The 23,069-nt window shown below is 39.0% G+C and overlaps 1 protein-coding gene across 3 annotated transcripts in view; it reads left to right on the forward strand.

The window, feature by feature from the left end:
- Positions 1-23,069, forward strand: part of IL17RD (interleukin 17 receptor D) — a 66,500-nt gene that overhangs the window by 37,437 nt on the left and 5,994 nt on the right. The window contains exons 2-12 of one of the 3 annotated variants that reach the window (XM_058166243.1): positions 7,661-7,718; positions 11,103-11,228; positions 12,776-12,894; positions 13,601-13,721; positions 14,995-15,039; positions 15,139-15,290; positions 16,131-16,196; positions 17,467-17,521; positions 18,330-18,440; positions 19,387-19,550; positions 21,104-22,043. In XM_058166243.1, the coding sequence (XP_058022226.1) occupies positions 7,661-7,718; positions 11,103-11,228; positions 12,776-12,894; positions 13,601-13,721; positions 14,995-15,039; positions 15,139-15,290; positions 16,131-16,196; positions 17,467-17,521; positions 18,330-18,440; positions 19,387-19,550; positions 21,104-22,043 (1,957 nt within the window). Of the gene's footprint in view, positions 1-7,660; positions 7,719-11,102; positions 11,229-12,775; positions 12,895-13,600; positions 13,722-14,994; positions 15,040-15,138; positions 15,291-16,130; positions 16,197-17,466; positions 17,522-18,329; positions 18,441-19,365; positions 19,551-21,103; positions 22,044-23,069 lie in introns of all 3 variants that reach the window. The other 2 variants (XM_058166242.1, XM_058166244.1) reach the window with 2 other exon arrangements.

A 23,069-nucleotide genomic window follows, 5' to 3' on the forward strand; every position in this document is an offset into this window, starting at 1 on the left:
ATATGAGTTAGTTTTGTGATTGTCTGGTTTCCAAGTAACAGTATTTAAATGATACCATTGATTCTTCTGCATGTTTTATAAGTAACATAAGTAAGTAAGGGCCTCTGGTGGCTCAGCAGACTAAGTCTATCTGTTATTAACACAGCTGCTTGCAATTACTGCAAGTTCAAGTCCCACCAGGCCCAAGGTCGACTCAGCCTTCCATCCTTTATAAGGTAGGTAAAATGAGGACCCAGATTGTTGGGGGCAATAAAAAGGTGACTTTGTATATAATATACAAATGGATGAAGACTATTGCTTAACACAGTGTAAGCCGCCCTGAGTCTTCAGAGAAGGGCGGGATATAAATTCAAATTAAAAAAAAGTACAATTAGAATTTAGTAATAGTTTTTAACTGCCAGATCTTGAATGGAATTCCTGTCTGAAATGCTTGTAATGTAGAATCCCGATAAAAGAGGAATACAATTGCATCTGGTATATTAAAACAGCATCATAAATAGCGAGGATTTCTCTCCATTAAAAATTCTATTGACTAATTCAGAATATAACGCTACATCATTGTTGGTAAAAGTGTGATAAGGAATTAGAAAAATTCTTGGTTGAACTGTCAGAAGCTGAATTATAAGATCCTTTCTTTTCTTAGCAAAACAACTCAGTATATTCCCACAGGAGTAAAAAAAACTCAGTATAAGTGAAAAACAATTTTTTGCCCTAGACCTAACCTAAATTCATTTGTGTTGCAACTCTGTAGGAGGCAAGGAAATGATTTAATCCATTGATTGTTCTGAGGGAAGAGAAAACAATGGTTGTTTTTTTCCCTGTCGATATAATGGAAGTCAACAAAATGCTAAGGGGTGATTTAAAGAAGTTGCCCAGGCAGGTCTAGCTAAATCTTTGTGGGAGAAAAAAAAATCAATTGTTGCTGGAGAATATAATTACTCTTTCTTCATTCTTGAATATCAATTTTTGAGCTCTTAAAAGAGGGGGAAGGATAACATTGGAATATTTTGTGTAGACTATATACATAAAGCATTTGAAGCATTTTTTTCTTTTTTCAACTGGATTTTCAAGCACTTGTTAACATATTGAATTTTTCATTGTCTCTCTAATTACATCTCTGTGCTTTGTGAATGCTCCAACGCTGCAGGTTTTCAAGAAGAAATTGGACAGCCATTTGTCTGAAATGGTACAGGGGTTTCCTGCTTGAGCAGGGGGTTGGACTAGAAGACCTCCAAGGTCCCTTTCCAGTTCTATTCTGTTATACTTGGGTCAACAAGTGCCTGAATTTTGTTCACGTGATTGTGGGGGGTGCTGCAATGGCTGTATTTTCAAGCATTGGTCAACAGTTGCAGCATCTCCATCGTCACATGATCAAACTTTGGATGCTTGGACACTGACTCAAAAAGTGGTCCTCGACTTACAACTGTGCAGTTAGTGATCATTCAAAGTTCCAACAGCCCTGAAAAAAGTGAGTTAGGACCGTTGTACCATTCCCATAGTCACACAATCAAAATTTGGCTCCTTGGCAACTGACTCATATTTATGACAGTTGTAGTGTCCTGGGGTCATGTGGTCACCTTTTGTGACTTTCTGACAAGCAAAGTCAATGGGGAAGCCAGATTCACTTAACAACTGTGTAACTGAAGTGATCCAGTTAACAGCGGTGGTGACAAAGGTTGTAAAGTAGGGCAAAACTCACTTAATGAATGTCTCACTTAGCAACAGAAATTTTGAGCTCAATTGTGGTTGTACGTCAAGGACTACCTGTAGTGAACAAATGGTCATAAGACTACCTGCCCTCTATTAAACCACTTGATAAAAGTGGCAGTGATCTGCAGCAATATTTTGAGAGCCTGGATGGCTAGCTTAGAGTCAGGTACAGTAGAAAGCCTGCAAACCTTCTGTTGGGTGTCCAGTTAAAGGTTCCGAAAGCTAGACCTACATAATAGCTTTGGTGGTGGTTTACTGTTCCTGTTCAAATCTAAAAACACAGACAAAACAAAGTAATTACAGATTTCCCATTACCTGACATTTTATTTATCAGTTAGCTATGACTGATAGAACTGTGTGATTTATCTTACTAAGAAAGCATTAACAATCACCATATCCAATGCCCTGAAATGAATGTTATAAAATTATTCCTAGGCTGCCAAATGATGGAATTGAAGTATAAATTCTGCAGCTTGAAAAATTGCATAGTCTCGGAGACGACTTCCGGTGTCCAGGGGCAACGGGTCGTCTGGAGGCTTCTCTTGCCCCCAGCGCCCGAATCCGGCCGCCGCCGAGGCCCCCAGGGGCCAGGTGTTCCGAAAAGGACACCTGCCGCACGGACGGCTCGCCAGGGGTCTCCCAGCCGACATACAGGACTGGGGGGACCGATGCTGGCGCGTCCTAGGCTCGGCGGGGTTCGGAGGCCACGGGCCACGGCCATTACTTTGGTCGTCGCCTGGGCCGCTGTGCCCGGTGACACCGGGGCTTTGGATTTATAACTGCAGCAGCCTGGTGGTGAACAGGGAACGGAGAAGAATTGAGGAATGGAGAAGGGAAGGGGATATCGGTAAACGCGAGTGGAGTGCTCCGGAGTGCGGGGGTTTTCTCCCCTGCGGCTGGAAGGAGCACGAGTCATTCTGGAGAGGAGAACTTAAAATAAGAAGATTACGGTTTTGTGGAGCTCTGGAGAGAAGAGGTGATGGAGAAATTTAGGAGGGAGGGTTTGAGGCCCCTCCTCTGGGGAACAGTGGTGGCGTCCAGCTTCCGCCTTCACTATGAGAATCTTGATGACATCACTTCCCTTGACTTCCTGGTTGACTAACTGTACTCTGGACTCGTTGCTCCTGTGAGTGCCCCTGGTGGATCCGGAGGAAATTACAAGGATACTGTGCTTGCCTGAGGATTTTGAATTTTTTTCAAATGGCAAAGGTCAGAGACCAACTGCTGGAGAGATGGAGAATTCTGGAAAAGTTATCCAATATGGACAAGAAACTGGATGATTTGCAAAGAGGCCAAACGGAAATAAGAGCAGAAATTGTGACTATCCAAAAGGATTTAAAGGATACTCAACAAGTCTCAGCAGAAAACAAGCAGAAAGTGGAAGGTCTGGAGGGTGAGATGCGGGCAGTGCAGAAAAGAGAGGAGACGACAGGCAATGCTGTGCTTGGACTACAGATGGATAAAATGTCTTATTTCCTTAGGTTTCAAAATTTGGAAGAAGTGGACCAAGAAGATTTGAGAGATGTTGTGACTAAATTGTTGGGAGAATTTCTTGGGAGAGGTGTTGATTTCATGAATTGGGATGTGGATCGAGTTTATAGAGTTAATTCACAATATGCACGCACGCATGCAGTTCCCAGAGAGGTTCATGTCAAATTTGTGAGAAGAGAGACGAGATGAAATTCTTAGAAAACATAGGAGTGGGGCACTGACTTACAGGGGCAGGGGAGATAGCCATTCTGAGGCAGATTCCCAGACAGGTACGTGAAATGAGAAAGAAATATTACTTTTGTCAAGCAAATTGTACCAGAAGGGAGGGCTTCAGATGGCTGATGCCAGAGGGATTGATGATTTTCCGGGAGGGCATTAGGAAAAAATTAGTACAATTATGGAGGCTACGGCCTACGTGGAGGAACACAAAGCCCTCCTGGAATCAGATGACCCAGGAATTGAAGAAGGGAGGTTATAGACCATGGGGCGGAGGCTGCCGCTGTTGCGGCCCTGGAGTTGGGTCAGGCTGAACCCAGAGTTCTGAGATCCAAAACTAGGAAGTGATAAAGATATTTGGTATTGTGTTGGTTTTCCTTATTCTCTTTTGTATGATATTCTGTTTATTCTTGACCCTTCTTTATTGCGTATGTAAGATTTGTAAACTTAGCTACTTCGTGTCACCTGCTTGCCATATGGCTGTTGTATGTGTTAAAAAATTTGAGTAAAATTCTTATCTAGGATAAGAAAAATGAAAATTTGCCATACCTGATATGTATTTGTATATACCTTTTTTGACCAATAAAAACTTTTTGAACAAAAAAAAAAAAAAAAAAAAAAAATTGCATAGTCTCTTGTATAATTTTCCTGGGTTTGCTAATAATGAAGAAACTTTGAAAAACCCTCCAAAAATAAGATCCTGTCTTATATTTTTTGGAACCCCGAAATAAGGGCTTGGCCTTACTATTGGGGGAGGGGGTGTCTTATTATTTTGGGGGTGCAGGAGGCGGCAAGCGTGGCCACCTCATGGCTGCTGCTGTGTTGCGCTGCTTGTCAGCTGTTTGCTGAGACAACCAAAGGTGGGAATCTCCCTGGCATTCTTGGTACTTGCCCGCCTCCCATCCATCCATCCATCCATTCCCGTCACCTGCAAACTCCTGCCCCGCTCCCACCTTTTCACCGGGCAACCCCCGGCAGCCCTAGATGCCCAAAGCCTGCACCCGCTCGGCTCCCTTTTCCACAGCACCCAGCTATTTATTGAGGGGGGTGGCATATGGGGCAGGGGAGAAGCAAGACGCGTGGAGTGAGACAGTGCTTGCTCCTCTTGTTGTCTCTTCTCCCCCTCTCACCAGGGGCCAGGAAGATGCGAGACACGCGTCTTACCTACCTTGCAGCTCTGTCATGTGTCTCGCCTTTGTCTGCAGGCAGACACGTTGTAGAGTAAAACCAAACTTTTCACGAGTTCGAGAAGTTTGATTGAACTCAGGAGGTTTTTTTACACTATGTGTTTGCCTGCAGACAACAGTGAGACACGCGACAGAGCTGCAAGGCAGGTAAGACAGCTCCACGCACCCCAATGGTACCACAACAGCAGCCTGGCTGCTGCCCTTCCATGCTGTCTCTTTGTTGAGGGGGTGGCAGGTAGGGTGGGGGAGAAGCAAGATGTGTGGAGCGTGACGGGGCTCCTCTTGCTGTCTCTTCTTCCCCCCTCACCGGGCTTGGCAGCGCATCCTGCTCCTGCTGAAATTGTATGCAATTTGGGGGTGGCAGGTAGGGCGGGGTGGGGCTGGGGAGACATGAGACATGCATCTTACCTGCCTTGCAGCTCTGTCACGTGTCTCGCCATTGTCTGCAGGCAAACACGTTGTGGGGAAAACCAAACTTCTCGCAAGTTCAAGAAGTTTGATTGAACTTGCAAGGTTTTTTTTTTACCCTACATGTTTGCCTCCACACAGGGGTGCTACAAAGCAGGTAAGACACATCTCACATTTACCCAGCCCCACCCCTCCCCACCTGCCACCCCACCTGCCACCCCAAATGCATCCAATTTGGGCAGGGGTAGGAAGCCCTGCCATGCCCAGCAAGAGGGGGAGAAAAGAGGGCAAGAGGAGTGAGCCCTGTCTCGCTCCATGCGAGTTTGCTTCTTCTCCACCCCACCTGCTACCACACTCAATAAAGAACTGGGCACTGTGGAAAAGGGAGCTGGGTGGGCACAGGCTTTGGACATATGGGGCTGCCAGGAGCTGCCCGGAGAAGAGGTGGGAGCAGGGCGGAAGTTTGCAAGCAATCGCTTCTCCTTTGCCTTCTCTCCCAAAAGCACTCCTTGGGCACAGCCACTTCTGCAGCAGGAGACTCGTGCCTCATGCCGGCCTTCTGAAGGGTAGCAGCAGCTATCTACAATTTTTTAACCCTTATTTCATCCCAACCCACATGGCCCAGTATGGTTGGGATGAAATAAAGGTAAAAAAATTTGGATAGCTGCTGCTATATTTACCCTTCAGAAGGCCAGTGCTAGGCACATGGGGCGCATCGCTTGGCCTCCTGTTGCAGAAGTGGCCGCATTCGATGGCAAAAGCAGTCGAAAGCAGTATATTTACACCCATCCCAAAAATCAGATGTGGCCTTATTTTCGGGACATGTCCTATTTTTGGGGAAAGACAGTAAAAAAGTGTATCAAGCAATTACAAGATATGTACTGTGTTTCTCCGAAAATAAGAACCTGTCTTATATTTTTTTGAACCCTGAAATAAGCGCTTGGCCTTATTGTCATGCACTCAAAAGCCTGATTAGGCTTATTATCAGGGGATGTCTTATTTTGGGGGAAAAGGTAATGCAGGGGTCCCCAGTTCCTGGGCCATGGCCTGTTTGGAACCGGGCCATACAAGTGTGAGGTGAGCGCGCTTGTGCATGCAGCACGCAAAGCCCCTGCTGCTTGCAATGAACCACCCTTCTCCCCCACCATGAACACCACCACTGATCTGCAAAGCCAGAAAGGTTGGGGACCGCTGCCTTAAGTTCAGTGACTTTTGCTAGATCAACAAAGCTTCCAAATACGTTATATTTAGCCTGTTGTATCTTACTTAAGTAAGACCACTAACTAAGGGAGCCTTTGTATCAGCAAAGCTATAGAACAGGGGTGTCAAACTCAAGGCCTGCAGGCCGGATCTGCCCCCAGGTTGCGTAGTTCTGGCCCGCAGGATGGCCCTGGAAATAGCAAAGGAGCCAAAACGGGCTGGGGGAGGCTGCCGGCAACCCCCGTGCCCCGTTTTCATCCTGGATGGCCTCCTGTAGTACCCTGCAGGGTGCTGTAGGAGGAATCTGTGCCGTCTCCCTCTCCCCACCCCTGGTCCAGTCCATGGAGGACAACTACAATGCTGATCCTGCCCTCCAAGAAATTCAATTTGTCACCCCTGCTTCATAGATAGACTCCTCCATATAATACAAATCTTTTTTTTAATTTCCAGTGATTGTTACTTGATTGCATTTTAAAGTACTGTTTCATTCTTTTAAAATAAAAACGTCTAAATAGTTTGGCAAGGAAGACTGCATGTTACAAAACTGAATTATTCTGGATGTCATGTATTAAATAAAAGCACTTTTATTTGTCATCTGTGATCTTATTGGGCACTGTGTATTGATCATTAAAATTGGACAAGTTTAAAAAATTATCTGGGGAATTTTTTATGAGACTGTAGTTATATGTCCTTTGTCATATTTGGATAAAATGTTTCTTGAAAGTTTTTCATTGATAGTGTATCCTTTTGATGACATTTAATAATGATTTAGATAAATGTAATTGCTATATATTCAGAGTGCAGATAGACAGACAGATAGCTATAGAGAGAGGGGGAGGGGGAGAGAGAGATTCAACATTTTCCTTTTTTATATCTAGAAAACAACTTATCAGCCATAGCATATTTATATTGTACAGAATTTATATATTCAACATTTTACTGTTTTGTATCTCTTCCCCAGATTAGTCCAAAAGCATTTTGGACACAATACAGCACTGATTAGATTTTTTTTTTCCAAAGAGGTTGACACTTCTTGCACACATTTTACCCAACTTTTGACTTCTAGAAAAGTCATGGCTAGTGAAAATTACAGTTGTAATTCTTCACAGATAAAATTTATTAGGTTGGGAATGTGAATTAGAGATGATTTGTGTGAGTTGTGCAAAAGGAGCTTAAAAACGGTGTAAAGCATTGTAGATTTTCTTTGTATTTTTTCAATAATATGTTAGATTCTATTTACAGAACTATATTCATCAGTAAGTAACAGGAAGCATGAAACAATTAAGACAACCATACAATGTTCATACTTTTTAGAGTTAAGAATTTTTCCACGAGTTTCATCAAACTCGGGAATGCAGTATACTTCACTGGATGGAATTTTAATATTCAGCTGTATCGCATTGGTATGATGTAGTCAAATGAATTCATGTTCTCTTGTATTTCTATAGGGCCTCTCTCCAAATGGAAAGAATATTGGACTGCCTAATATTACCTTTAAATATGACAGTAAGTTATTCTTCTGCATCATGACTTCTCTGGAAGATAACATAGAATTTGTTCCTATTTATTTAATCACGTAGAGTTTTAATTAAGATGACAGTTCCAAACAGAACAAAATGTCTTGTTCATTAAAAAATTAAGGGGTAATTAAAATTATTTTGTTCAGCCATGGCATCTTTATCCAAATTTTATCTAAATAGGGTCAGGTAAAATAATTTATACTTTGATGAATATATGAAAGAAAGGCAGAACAATTTGGGCCATTTCTGTGCTTTCCTAACATTTGTAGCTGCAAACAAATAGAATTTAATTCTTTCACTGTTCCACGTGACTCTGAATATTCAAAATATTGAGAAATCTTTCTCAATATTTTAGAAATATTGAATTATAATCATGTGACAATCTCCATAAGAAAACATGTAGATAACAATCATGTTGTTAATTAGCAAAGTTTTGTAGGGTGCTGAACACAGGAATCACCATAAACCTATAAGAGAAAAAGGGGTGGGATTTTTTTCCCAGCAAACTTGAATTTCTATATAAACATTATACTGTGGCTTGAAAAAAGATGCAAAAAATCAGCAAGCAACAAGCAACAATAACTAAAAACAAGACTAGAGAGAATGCAGAATATAGTACTTTAGGAATATAGACACAAGTGCATTTAGTTTATAATAGTGCAATTGTTATTTTTGAGCCTTTCTTCATTTTCTTCTTTTGAGGGGAAAGTCAAGGCTGCATACCAAGAGGACAGGGGTGAAATGCTGCCAGTTCAGACCGGATCACCCGATCTGGTAGGGATGGCGGTGGGTGGTTCGGACAACCGGTAGCAAAAATCTCTGCCTGCCCCATGCCTAGCTGAGCCACGTGATCATCAGAGGCTTTTTTTTTAACTTTTAAAAGCATTTTTTCTTTGGCCGAAAAAATGCTTTTAAAAATAAAAAAAAAAGCCTCTGATGATCGTGCGGTTCAGCTGGGATCATCAGAGCCTTTTAAAAGCACTTTTTCTACAACCTCTTCAGCCGAAGATTTTAAAATGCTTTTAAAAGGCTCCTCTGACGATCCCAGCTGAGTTGCCTGATTGTCAGAGTCTTTTCTTTTCTTTTAAAAGCATTGTTTTTGCCTTTAAAGAAAAGCCTCTGACAATCAGGCAACTCAGCTGGGATCGTCAGAGGAGCCTTTTAAAAGCATTTTTCTACAACCTCTTCGGCCCAAGAGGTTGTAAAAAAAATGCTTTTAAAAGTTAAAAAAAAGTTGGCCACGCCCACCCAGTCACATTACGCCACCCCTCAAAGCCATGGCCACAGAACCGGTAGTAACAAATTTTACATTTCACCACTGCAAGAGGAGCTTAGAACTTCAAATGTATAGCCCCCCAAATCTGATGATATATCTGATATGATTTTGTCTGGCAATTTAGTCTAGCCAGATACACTCTTTAAAGAGAAATTTGGTTATGCTAATTTATCATTTCAGATGTAGAGTTCACTAGTCCAGCTTTGCTCTAGAAAACCTAATTCAAAATATGTTCATCCATAATCTCTGTTATTTGCCAAATGGGCAACCCTGCCAAGATCATACTCTTACATAGATAGATTCTTTCCTCACAGGAAAAGGTGGGATTTCTGAAGTACACAATCTGTTAAATTCCTTTGCTAAACAGAATTGTTATCACAATAAACAAGGATACACTTACTATATAATTTTAAAGTTTTAGTGTAATGTAAAGTGACTGAAATGCATTTTTTACTTATAGTATATGCCTTTGCTGGAGATTACACAGCCTAACAATGTATAAAAATAAAATGGAGAAATGGAAAGTTAAGGGGTTTTTTTGGTTATGAGAGTTTATAGTATTTTCCTCGATTTTTGGCAAATTGTCATTTTGGAATACAAACCTTTTGCCAACAAAATGCAATGTTATCCTTTAAGTGGATCCAGATGTTGGAGGAAGCTCTTGTTTCAAATTTCCTACACAGATGGCTGTTTTTCTGTATGAAACTTTTGCTGTCATTCACTTGAGTCCTACTATTTCTAAGAATTCTACTTTTAGCTATTTCTTCTTAGGAAAAAATATAATGCAGGTAAATAAGAAGTGATCAGTTCCAGGAACAGCATTGTTATATAACAAAGAACTGAGTAAGCTAAAAGAGGATAATCACTCTTCCAGCAATAAATGGATAATGAGAATCTTCACTAATTTATAACAATGCCATGTTAATGGACACAGAATCCATTAGACTAACAATTTTTGAATCAGAGGCTAACTTAAAGAGTGTGTCCAAAATCTGGGACCCATTAGTCATGTGGGACTGAAATTTGGCAAGTTGTGGCTACTTCCGCACCACCACACTGCCACAGTCAGCTGCACTGCCATTTTGCCATAGTCATCCATGGTCACATGATCATCATTTGCAGCGCTCCCTGCCAGCTTCCTATAAAACTTTGGGGGATCTGGCAGGAAGTCGGAACTCTTCTGAGTCGATGAAAGCACCATACAGCATTGCAGTAAAAAAAATAAGTACAAAAATAATGAATGTTGAAAAAGGCATCTTTGTTTGGGACAGCGTACATCCTGTGACAACAATTTTAACACCATCAAACAAACACCTGCCTATCCCAGGTCCTTGGGAAGGACTCAATAGTGGATAAAAAGGCAAAATCCAATCTAAACATCTGGCTGATTGTCTGACCAACCATAATTAAAAATATTGTCAATATAATTATGCTGTGTGGAAAGAGAGGAAGTTGTCCTAGTCATCAGATGACACCATACGTCTTCAGAAAGCAGCAAAGAGGAGCAGAGAACAAGAATCAAATGAGACTAGGGCCACACAATTCCAGGATCAAGCAATCAGGACAAATAACATGAGAGAAGGAGAGAGAGAGAGAGGAGGAAAAGCACGCATGCCTTCAGAATGACAACAAGAGGCACAAAAGAGAACAAAGGAGAAGGCAAAGGAGAAGAGTCATGTATGTCTCCAGGATCAGAGACAAAAAAACAAATAAGGAAAGAGATGGAAGACTTCAGGTCTCCAGAATGACAATGAAAACCACAGAATGATGACACAGCAGCTCACAGGTTGTCTAGTAACTGATTAAAGTAGAATGCTATCATTGGACTCCCAAAGGTGCTTTTCAAAAGGCAACTGGACTTTCTTGGGGGTTTTTTTGAAACACATCTCTCTTGTCATCCAAGAAGCTTCTTCAGTTCGAAGAAAAAACCAAGAAAGGCCGGTTGTCTGTTAAAAAGCAACTTTGGGTGGATGATTGAGAATCTCCATAGACATATTATTGGACTGATGTTAGGAACATTTTCTGAATGTTCTCTAATAAGACCGAAGACATTTTCTGTTTTAAATGTATTTAATTAAGTTGTTTCTTCCCCAGATTGTACTCCTTATTTGAATTCAATAGGAAAACATGTCATTGGAGATGTACAGAACATCACTATTAGTCAATACCCATGCTCTGATCAAGTTGCTGTGACTGTATTGTGGACAGCCAACCCCATTGGTAAGTAGAGAAACATTTGAATTTCAAACAGATGCCAAACCACTGGAAATTTCTGCTCCCCCCCCATTCCATCTAAACTCTGTCATCTTCATTGAATCCATATTTCAGACCTCTTGAAATTAAGCATTGCCCAACATTATTAACATTAAAGTTTGTTCTGAAAGAATTCAAGACAGTCCATTTAAGCCAGGTTAAGTTGCCAAATATAAAGAATTCCCCCCTTCTATTTAAATCTACTTCCAAATTGCATTGTCTATGTCATTGTGAAATCATCTTCACCTTTGAATAGATAGGAGAGTCCTGAAGTGTTTGCCATTCAGACTGATGCAACTTAACTTAACTTAAACTTAAACTTATTCCCTCCATGTTATTTAACCTTTTCCTGCAAGTTCCTCCCAGACTTGCTTGGATATAAATTAGAGAAATTTAAACATAAACTAATGTAGAGATGTACTAAATTCTGAAATAATGTGTTTCCACATACATTTTTTTATTATCTTCAACTTGTTCAGGCTGCATTGAATCCTCATCAGCTTTTTGAAAGGGGCTATAATAGTGACCTGATGATAGAAACATGTTTGCAAAAGCATTTTTACATATATTTTGGGGGAACAGTAAAAGGGATGGTTAAATGTTGGCAAATCACAATGTATTTCATTATATTTAGTGTGCTGCTAATCTGAGTAGAAAACAATGGGTAGCTATTAAAAAGAACGGGGAAGTGATATTCAATGCTTCTAAGAGCACAGTGTTACCGAATTGCTAATTTGCAGCGGCAGACTTGGTTGCATTAAATCTCCAAGGCCTACAAAGCTTGGCATTTTCTCTTGTAATGATCAGAACCTAATCCCTCTCAAAATATCAAGAAGGAACTGAAGTTGAAGGATCTCAGGTAACAGGGATCTGGTTAACTGTTCTTATTCATTGTCTGTATATCAGCACAAATAGTATTATTCTTCCTTTAAATATTAAGGACACAGGATGTCGTTGATTTGCCTCCCTTGTTGCAAGATCATTTAGATCTCAGAAATATTTGTATAAAAGTACATGAATTAAATACCAAATTCAACAAGGAAAATTAAAAAAAATTAGTCCTAAGTATTGTAGGAGCATGAGAAGATACAATTGCAGCTAAACTGGTCTTAGAATATTTTACTTAGCATCTGCTTGTTTAAGAATGCCATGCAGTGCAAATGTAATTGCTAAGTTTTTTTAAATTATGTGCATAGTGCCAAGCTTAGCACTATCATATCTGTGTCCTTCTTATGTATAGACTAGAATTCTCTGAATTCTCAACAATAATCATATTGAGACTTGATCTATACACTTAATGCTCCATAAATGATGGGAGACTGGAGCTTGTTTTTGTTTTATTTTCTGTCCTCTTTTCTGTCTGGGATGTATTTTATTTTCTAGTTCCATATTTTGATGTTATTACACATTGTAAGTGTGTAGGAGTCACTTTTTGCAAATTAAATAGCTGTATAAATCTAAGGAAAACATATTCATCAGTAAACGTATTTATTGATCTGTTTAAATATATGCAGGTATTGAATTTCTGAAAGGATTTCGAGTTATACTTGAAGAATTAAAATCGGAAAGAAGACAATGTCAGCAGTTGCTTTTAAAAGACCCAAAACAGCTCAACTCAAGTTATAAATGGACTGTAAGTCTTAGTGTTGAAAATCATAGATATCTCAGAGCAGAAGCCTTATTAAATTGATGGGACACTTTACTAAAGGATATTTTATCTCCAATGTTTGGCTGGAATATCAGACTCTGGGGACTCCTCACTAGGGCTGTGCACACTTCACCCAGAGAAAGATTCTGGTGCTTTAAGAATTGCCATAACTTTAATCTGTAGATTCCTTAAAGGCGTGGCATTTTTTTCAGGTTCATGCTTAAGAAGGCAGGAGGAAGTTGTACTTTAGCAGCATCTGAATATATATTTAATTTCACATTTTACATTTGTATGAAAAATAAATATGGAATTATGAGGAAACAGATTGTGGATTGCACCTTCTGCCTTTATTCTACCAACTTCCTTATCTTTTATGACAATCCAATTAGTCAAGGTTTAAAGAAGAATTTAGAGAGTCCAGCAGGAGGGATTAATAAAAAAATAATCGCAGCCACTAGACTCTCTAAATTCTTCTTAAAATCTTAACTAATTGGATTTTCATAAAAGATAAGGAAGTTGGTCTTCTTCTGGTACCAACATTGATTCCTATAAATGGGAAATATGGAATTATGTTAGTAAAATAACTAAATGAGTAGTCTAAAAAATTATGTTAGTAAAATAACATAATTGCATGATTATCCAGGACATGTTAAAATGTGCTACTAATTGGCTTACATTTCTTCCCTTTCAGAGAGTGGAATCTCAGCCTTTCCTAAATCTGAAATTTGAAACTGACTACTTTGTAAAGATTATTTCTTTTCCATCCATTAAGAATGAAAGTAACTACCATCCTTTTTTCTTTAGAACTCGGCGTAAGTACAACAGCAATTATTCCTTACAGATCTTTGTGTCCCGAATCTTAATGAAAGCTGATGGCAGCTGAAATTGCATGCTTTCTAGTTAAAATTCACATCAAAGCCTACTTTAAGTGAAATGGCTTTGGAGGCCTTGGAGAGAAAATATGGATGAATTATTATTATGGGAACATATATAGGAAGGTTTTGATACGCTGAGTTGATTTTACTAAGACTTTCCTGTAAAAAAAACCTAGGTGCATGCCTTTCTCTCAGCAACTGTTATTTTCTTTGGGAAATTAAATGAGTAGTCTAAAAATCCATCAGCCTATACATGTATCAGGCATATAAGATTAAGATTTAGGATCTTCTATTGTCTTTCATGTCATTTGGAGAACTATGTATAAAAACCTTTTCAAGCAGGACTTTGAGCAAACAGATTAAAAAGTGCTGCTGCTGCTCTAACAGTTTGAAAAGAGATGCTTTATAGAATAGAATAGAATAGAATAGAATTTTTTATTGGCCAAGTGTTTATTGGACACACAAGGAATTTGTCTTGGTGCATATGCTCTCAGTGTACATAAAAGAAAAGATACGTTCATCAAGAATCATAAGGTACAACACTTATTGATAGTCATAGGGTACAGTAAGCAATCAGGAAACAATCAATAGATTTTGAAATATTTGTACAATTCTAATCCAAAGTAACCATTAGCTACTTTTTACATGTTAGTAGAAGGGAACAGCGTTCCGTGCGCCTTTGGCGTTGAGTCATGCCGGCCACATGACCACGGAGACGTCTTTGGACAGCGCTGGCTCTTCGGCTTTGAAACGGAGATGAGCACCGCCCCCTAGAGTCGGCAACGACTAGCACGTATGTGCAAGGGAACCTTTACCTTTACCTAGAAGGAAACAGACAAACTCTTCATCCCTAGTTTTCTGATCAGTGTAAGAATGCTTATGGTTTTTGTATCGTGCACCATAAAATCATGGGCTTATCCTGGATATCTGCTGGAGGACTTAACCTCTTTTTTACTAGCAAATATGGGCAGGTACAAATTAGCTTAAACAAGTTGTTCATTTAAAATAAGCACCAGGTCTCTGGCAAGGTAGGGATTTCTAGAACTATAACTAAATTCCAAGCTGTTACATGTCTGATACACAGACTCTGAAAGGCAAAAATCTTTTCCTGTCTAAGTGAAAAACTTATTTTCTGAAGTCAGCTTTTTGGAAGACCTAAAATCTGAACAATTTTGCTTTTGTCTTTTTGTCTTTTTCTTTCTTGAAATAGCTTGTGAATTGCTGCTGCAACCAGACAATCTGGTCTGCAAACCTTGTAAGTGGAACTGCAATTTAAACATTGGCTCTACTAAGATTATATCAAGTTACAAAAAACTATGTTCCAATCGTTGTCTAAATCTTTCTTCCTTGATAGTTTGGAAACCAAGAAGCTTGAATATTACACAGCAAGGTTTTAATATGTATGTATCTTTTGATCATGCACCACATAACTTTGGATTCAGATATTACTACCTGCACTACAAGCTCAAAACTGATGGACAGTTCAAACAGAAGATTTGTAAACAGGTTTGCTCATGTTTTATAATGTTGGATCTAACCTAATTTCTAAGACATATAGAGACCACTCTTATACCAGGTTAGGTCAGCTGACATTAACAGGGTTTGGTGAAAGATTTAGGCTATGGTAGTGGGTTTTCAGATACATTACCATCATAAAGAAGTGGGAAGAGTTTTGACGGAGCAGGGTTTTTCCGATCTTGACAGGTGGACTACAACTCTCAAAGTTTCTTATTGCCATTGGGCAATAAGATTGGGCTTATTATCAGGGGATATCTTATCAGGGGGAAACAGGGTAGATAAAAGTTGTAATTAAGTTTTTGTAAATACTATTACTTTATTAATTTTTTATTTATTTCAAGCTGGGAATAACAAACAATGTACTTTGGGTAAGGGTAGTTTGGCGTTAATGCAATTTTCAGTGAAATATAATTCAAGGGGTAGTGCAGTTTTCTTTCTCTTCTTTGGCTAAATGCTGATTGCATTCAGTGATATGCATTCATTTGGGGAAACTGTTCCTTTTGCTATTTGATACATTTGGCTGTAATCCAGGAAAGGCTGTGAGGAAAAAAAACCCCTTGTCCTCTGTTTTCAGTATAGGTTCTGAATTCTTTATAACTAGGGGAAGATTTTTTGTTAACTATTTATGACTAGGGAGAGATTTTCAGTAAAACGAGGACTCCAAAGATTTTTGGCTTAATGATTTATGTACTTCTTCAATCTGTATCTTTAATTGCTTGGGAATTGGTATAATTTTCAGAAGTTATAATCTTGTAGTGAAAGTGCAGTTTCTTCAAATATTGAAAAGATTTTATGAATGCAAGAATAATTGTTCTGGTTTTCTCATAGGAAAAGAATACAGATGCAACAACTTGTATTCTTCAGAATGTCTCACCTGGAGATTATATCATTGAGGTAATAAATTATTTGTAGTAGAAGAAGATAAGAGTAAAAGGTATTGTAGCCAAAATTCAGTTATTTCAAAATTCAGTTATTTTGAAACTAGGAGCGTAGTTGGTATTTTATCTTTGTTTTGCAGGACATCATAGAGTAATGGTGTCTGTACAATTATTTCAAGACTTTGGCACTAACAGTCTGATCTCATATGTTCGCCCAAGAATCATTAAAAAAACATCACCTGAAATCTCACAAGAATGCTTAATTTCATGATCTTACAATGCTCCTACTCTATCAGGGGATCTTGTAGACTTCAGCATTCTTGTTCAAGACTGACAATCTCACTAAATCATGGTCATTTAAACACGTTTAGGATTTATAGTTTTAATTCATCTTTGAATGACACTTTTAGACATTTCTTTCTGGAGGCAAGAGGCACCCTTGCCAAATTCTTGAAACATAGAATAACTTGTTAATAAAAAAAGCATCGATATCATAAAAATAAAATTGGAAAATCAACTATTCTTGATCCTCCTTCAGAACTGAAGTACATTTTTAATTGAATTCTTGTTTGCATGGCTGTTTTGTACATATATGACATTGCTGGAAAATTAGAAACTGGATGGGTGGTTCAGATGGATAGATGGTTACATGAAATTCAGATCCATGAGGAGCTAGACTCCAACTGGGCAAGTCTGGCTGCCTTGTGCCTGAGGTTCCACCTTGCGGGTTACTGGGCTGAGTGACTTCCGTGACTTCCAATGAAGTGGACAGCTTTTTTAAAACTGTGTATTAGGCTGCCTATTTAAGGCTGCTTGGAAGATTACTTGCAGCTGGATTCATGCAATGGTATGGCTTCTTGGTGAGAGAGGGTGTTCCCCTTAGCCTTGAAAGATGTAGTGGCATGTCCCTTTCTTAAGAGGCCACCCTAAATGCAATAATTTTGGATAATTATTGTCTTGTCTCCAAACTATTTTCTTCTTCTTACTTTATTGAGAATGCCAAGTACATGGATATTTTGAAACTATTCTTTCTGAATCAAATTTGGACAAGTTCCAAATCCAACACACAGTTTTGATTGTCTTCTGTGTAGTCAATACCACAGTGTTAAAACCAGTTTAATAAAAAAAGCAGAGGCTAGTTATTACAGGACAATTTTGTTTGGTAAATTAACCTTTTAGTGAAAATTTCACTTTTTTCTTGAAATTTAAGTATTAAACAGTGATTTGTCATGTTTCTAAAATAAATACTGTCATATGATTTACTTTTGTTTTGCTTTGTCCTTAAGCTTGTTGATGATACCAACACAACAAGAAAATCAATGCAGTATGTGTTGAAGCCAGGTATAAAAATCTTTAATATTTTTTTAATATTTTTTTAAATATTTCATAAGACAGCTATAAGTATGCATATCAAAAGGGGATACCGTTACCTTCCATAGCAGTAGAGAAAAGAGCTTGTTCAGATTTCATCTGGTCATTCTTTCAGCTCTTATTACTGATTCTTTCCCATATAATGAATGTTCTGCATTGGCAAAACAGTGCTAATCAATTCTGAAGGTGGATGAGTGATGCATGTGAATTTTCTTAGACTGAATTTGATCGTTTTATTTCATTTCATTTCAAATATATGAAGGAAAGTTGGATAGAGTTAGCACTCCGCGATGGAGAGCCTTTGCCACAGCCTCGCTGACATTCAAATTATAAGAAATGGGAGAATCTCTTGTTGTTTTGTGTAATTGTAAACTTATTTGACTTTCTTGTACTACCATGTATCACAGGGTCTCAACGCTTTATTTTTAAATTAAAGTATAAGACCATACAAATTAAGGTAATAAAAAAAATGAAAAGCCTTTTCCCAAAGTAATGGATAGTGGCCTTTTTACAGCCAACAGAGTTGTTTGTCCCCTCAAGAGGGCGCAACTTCTACAGATCTGTGAACTATAGTTAAGGCTTCAGCCAAAGCCTGTGGCTATTGGAAATTTATCTCAGAAAGCCTTAGTTCATACTATTTAGTGGAGTAATATCACAAAATGTAATTTAATTAAAAAAAGTTTGCCTTGCATGTTTCAACAGTGGGAAGATGCAATGGTTCTAGTCCCTCAGTTTAAGAAAAGCTAATTTAGGTATTTTTCTTCCACCTTTCTTCAAGTGCACTCCCCATGGGCAGGTCCAATAAGAGCTATAGCCATTACCGTACCCTTGGTTGTCATCTCTGCATTTGCAACACTTTTTACAGTGATGTGTCGCAAAAAGCAACAAGGTAGGCATTTTGCTTCTAAATGACCTGAGGGGTGGAAGCAGTGGTGGGATTCAAATAATTTAACAACCGGTTCTCTGCCCTAATGATTTCTTCCAACAACCAGTTCATCAAACTGCTCAGAAAGTTAACAACCAGTTCTCCCGAAGTGGTGCGAACTGGCTGAATCCCACCACTGGGCGGAAGTACTTATAAAACTACCGGTAGTCACGGGAAAATTAATTTGTTAAAAACTTGGATGCCCTTGCCAGAAATCACCTTCTCCAACCTTGTTTGTTCTGGAATTTCCAAGTTGGTACCGGAGTTAATATGTTTCTGTTTAGCAAAATACAGCTACAGACATCAGAATATCGTTATGCAGCAAGCAAGTAAGCAGTGACATGGCTATGATCAGCTAGGCGCCTGCAGTTTACCTTGTCTTTTGACTGACAGAATTAATCTAAAATATCCTAGAGAATCAGATGTTTGCAGTGCAGCTTCTGGATGATCTGTTTTTTGGAGGATCTGTTTGCTGGCTCACATTCTATTGAGTCCTGAAAGAAGCTGGAATTCCTTTGGCATTACAGATTTGGGTTTGCAAATCTGTAACGAATTCTAGAGCCTTACACCAATGTTTATTTTAATGTTTTGAAGGAGCCCCTGTGCTTGCACTGAGTAGGGCTTGCATTTCTGAGTGGATGCAGCTGTAAAGGACTTCATAGTCCATATCTGACAAGATTAGTACAAGATCTACCGTGTAGCTTCACCTAGATGGAAAAAAAACCCTCAGGTCAATATACATAGAATGAGGAAACCAGACAGTTTTTGGAATTAGGAGAGAAAAAAACAAAATTTTGAATCTTTCAAGCTGAAAGGGGAAAGTACTGCAGTTCTTCTCTATGTGTAGATAGTAAAATGCTTCACTGTTAATTTTTTTGTTTCAATTTAGAAAATATCTATTCCCATTTAGATGAGGAGAGTTCTGAATCTTCTACCTACTCTGCATCTCTCCATGTGGAAAGGCAGCAACCTCGCCCTAAAGTCTTCCTCTGCTATTCCAATAAAGATTGCCAGAAGCACATTAATGTCATCCAGTGTTTTGCCTTTTTCCTTCAGGACTTTTGTGGTTGCGAGGTAAATTGGCCCTGCTTGCATTTTCTTGAAGTCTTCTTTGTGCTCCATTAAACACGTTTCTTTAAGGCATTAACTGAATTGAATACACATCTTAACATTCAATTTTATTTTTGTCTGATGTTTATTACATGTCTGACCTCTAGTGATCAGCTTTGAGTATTGCTTATTTTGCCTAGACTAGTTACTTTTTAGATAAGACGTTTGCAACAAGGATGTGCCTAATGTTCTAGAGAAAAAATGAGAATATTCTAGTATGGTCTAGAACAGTGGTAGTCAACCTGGTCCCTACCACCCACTAGTGGGCGTTTCAGCTTTCATGGTGGGCGGTAGGGGTTTTGTCCGATACTGAAGCACTTCCTTTTTTTAAAATTTAATTTACTTTAAAAAAAAATTCATAGCATTATTTAAAAACATTTTCATTAGGTTTTCATAAAATTCCCCGTGACAATTTAAATTTCTGAAAATATACTATTTGTATCACCCGCGCATAAGTTTACTTCACGTTATGTAAGTGAAACTAAATGGCGCTATAATGCGACCGCAAACAAAAGAGCCTCATCTCAGAATAGCTTGCGCATCTCCCCACACACCACCCAGCTGTAACAGACAAGCAGAGCTGGTAGCCGGCGGCCCCCCCTCCACCCAACCCACGATGCATGAGAGGCATGCGCAGATGACGATACATGGCACATTACTGTGGAACCGGTGGGCGGTTAGAAAATTTTACTACTAACAGAGATACAAAAGAGGGCGGTAGGTATAAAAAGGTTGACTACCCTTGGTCTAGAAGAAAAACTCAGCTGGGTTTTTCAAATGCCTTGATTCTGGAACTGTAGGTTAACATATCCCTCTTTCCATCAGTTCATTTAGAGCTTCTTTTAAAAGTTTCTTCAGTATTGGGGACAGCTCCAGCCAGTCATCTTTGATACAGAAGAAAATGCGAAGCACTTGATCCCATGGAAATGCATTTATGTATCAGAAGCTTTGTACAAATGTGAAACATATTTTTGCTGATAAAACACCTCATAAATTAGCAACATTCTAGAAATGGGTATAAATTTGAAAGACTGCCTCATTGTTAAAGCTGTTTGCATTTAGAAAATATGAAAATTTAGCTTAGAACTACTGAACATATAATTGAAATTACTTGCATGGTTATATTTACCTGTTGCTCATGTCATTAACAATAAAACTATTACAAATAATCCTAATCCAATCTGTCCCAGAGCAGAGTTCACATTATCAATTTATAGCACCAAGAGAATTCCCTATCAGCTATTATGTGAATGTTACCCTTAATTTGTAATTCCAACTCCTCTTTCTCTCTTCCTCTCCCCCTCTGCATGTATGTAATGTGCATTTTCTCTATAGTATGTGTGTGTGTGTTATTACGCATCCAAACCCACATACATTCTGCTTTTTTAAAAGTCTCCCAAGTAAGTGCTCACTTAAGCACTCCTGTAATAAATGCCAGCCCATTAATGCACATTCATGAAATAGGCTGGGTGTTGAAAGTCAAAGCATTATACAAAGGCTATAATCTTCTTTATTAGGTTTCTTTAGATTTATGGGAAGATCTGAAAAACCCTAAAGAAGGTCAGAAAGAGTGGCTTCATCGGAAAATCAATGAATCCCAATATATCATCGTTGTATGTTCAAAAGGAATGAAATATTTTGTGGAGAAAAGGAGCTGGAAGCACAAGAGATCCAGGGAAAAGGATACTGGGAAAGGAGAACTCTTTCTGGTTGCCATAGCTACCATAGCAGAGCAGCTACGACATGCAAAGCAAAATTCACGTGACCTCTGCAAGTTCATTGCTGTTTACTTTGATTATTCCTGTGAAGGTGACATTCCTGGAGTACTAGATTTAACCACAAAGTACAAGCTTATGGATAACCTGCCTCAGTTTTATGCTCATTTAAAATCCAAAGATCTTAGCTTTCATGATTCAGAATTGTATCCTGTACATATTAGCAAAAGAAATTATTTCAGGAGTAAGTCGGGACGATCGCTCTATGTAGCCATTTGCAACATGCATCAGTATATAGACCAGGAGCCTGACTGGTTTGAGAAGCAGTTTGCGTCTTTTTTCCCAACACCTTTACGTTGTCCGGATCCAGTGATAGAAACTTTTGACTCTGGCTTGGTATTAAATGACTTAGTCAATAAACAAGTGACTGATGGAGATTTTTATCTAAAAGTAGATGCAAATGTTCCTCCTCCTTTGCATTCAGACTCTCTTTGTGTGACCCAGCATTTGAATCTTGGGCTGGATAGAGAATCTCAGGACATTCAGAACACTAGCTCTATTCTTCAACCATTGCTTCATGTTGTCAAAGCTGCCAATCTGCCAGACATGCCCCGAGATTCGGGAATTTATGATTCCTCTGTTCCTTCATCTGAACTGTCACTACCTTTAATGGATGGACTCTTAACAGATCAAACTGAAACATCTTCCATTACAGAGAGTGTTTCTTCCTCATCAGGACTGGGTAAGATGTAGCAGAGAAAGAGTTGCACTCTAGAATTACATGTTAAGATTTTAAATTTTACAAGATGATAACGTTGATGGGTTTTACAGTCTGTATGTTAAGACCTGAATAATATCAAAGTCAGTAGATTTTGACAAACTACCACTGCTTTTGATTCTGATGATGGTGACCATTTCCACTGTGGCTTTAACTTGATCACAGGGAATTGGAAGCCATCTTCTCATAAAACACTGCGTTGGGTCAGCTTCAATTAGAGCTATGCTTAGATTAAATTGTAAGGGAGAAGACAGAATGGCATACAGTATGTAAAATCTTGTAATTTAGGAGATTTCCCTTTTATCTGTAAATATTTCAAAATTGTTGTTATATAGGAGAACTGAAAATACTCCCTTAAAGCAATATAAACGAATAGTTATGACATATAACCTGGATCTGAAAAGTATTTTCCTTTGCTTTGATAGTTCTACCTTGTTTCAATAACTTCAGGACTTTTCTCCAGCATCACCTATCATGGTTCCATGACCTGCGAGCAAAGTTTTTCAATAAGAGGAAGTTTGTGCTTTTCAAAATCTATGCCATCAAGAATACTTTCTCTTAAGCTGTTTTGTTCCAATAGTTCCTGTGATCTGATCAGATATTAGCCTCCCATCCATAGCTCATCAGGTGTTCCCAGTGATGGGTTGCTACCGGTTTGTCCTGGTTCGGGCGAACCGGTAGCAGCAGCAGGAGGAGGCTCTGCCCACCCACCCGGATGTCATCAAATACGATCTGCGCATGTGCAGAATCTTCTGTGCATGCGCAGAAGTGGTTTGCGCACAAGCGAAGTGAGCAAACTGGTAGCAAAGGTAAGTAAAACCCACCCCTGGGTGTTCCCCAAATCTAGGCTGCAGGGTTGGGAAATACCACATAGTGCAACATAGTATTTACAACATTAGCATTTTGTCCCCAACAATCTTGGTCTTCATTTTATTGAACTCAGAAGGCTGGAAGGCTGAGTCAACTTTGAGCTTGTCAAGATCGAACTCC

This window comes from Ahaetulla prasina, chromosome 2, assembly GCF_028640845.1.
Source record: "Ahaetulla prasina isolate Xishuangbanna chromosome 2, ASM2864084v1, whole genome shotgun sequence".
NCBI classification, from domain to species: domain Eukaryota; kingdom Metazoa; phylum Chordata; class Lepidosauria; order Squamata; family Colubridae; genus Ahaetulla; species Ahaetulla prasina.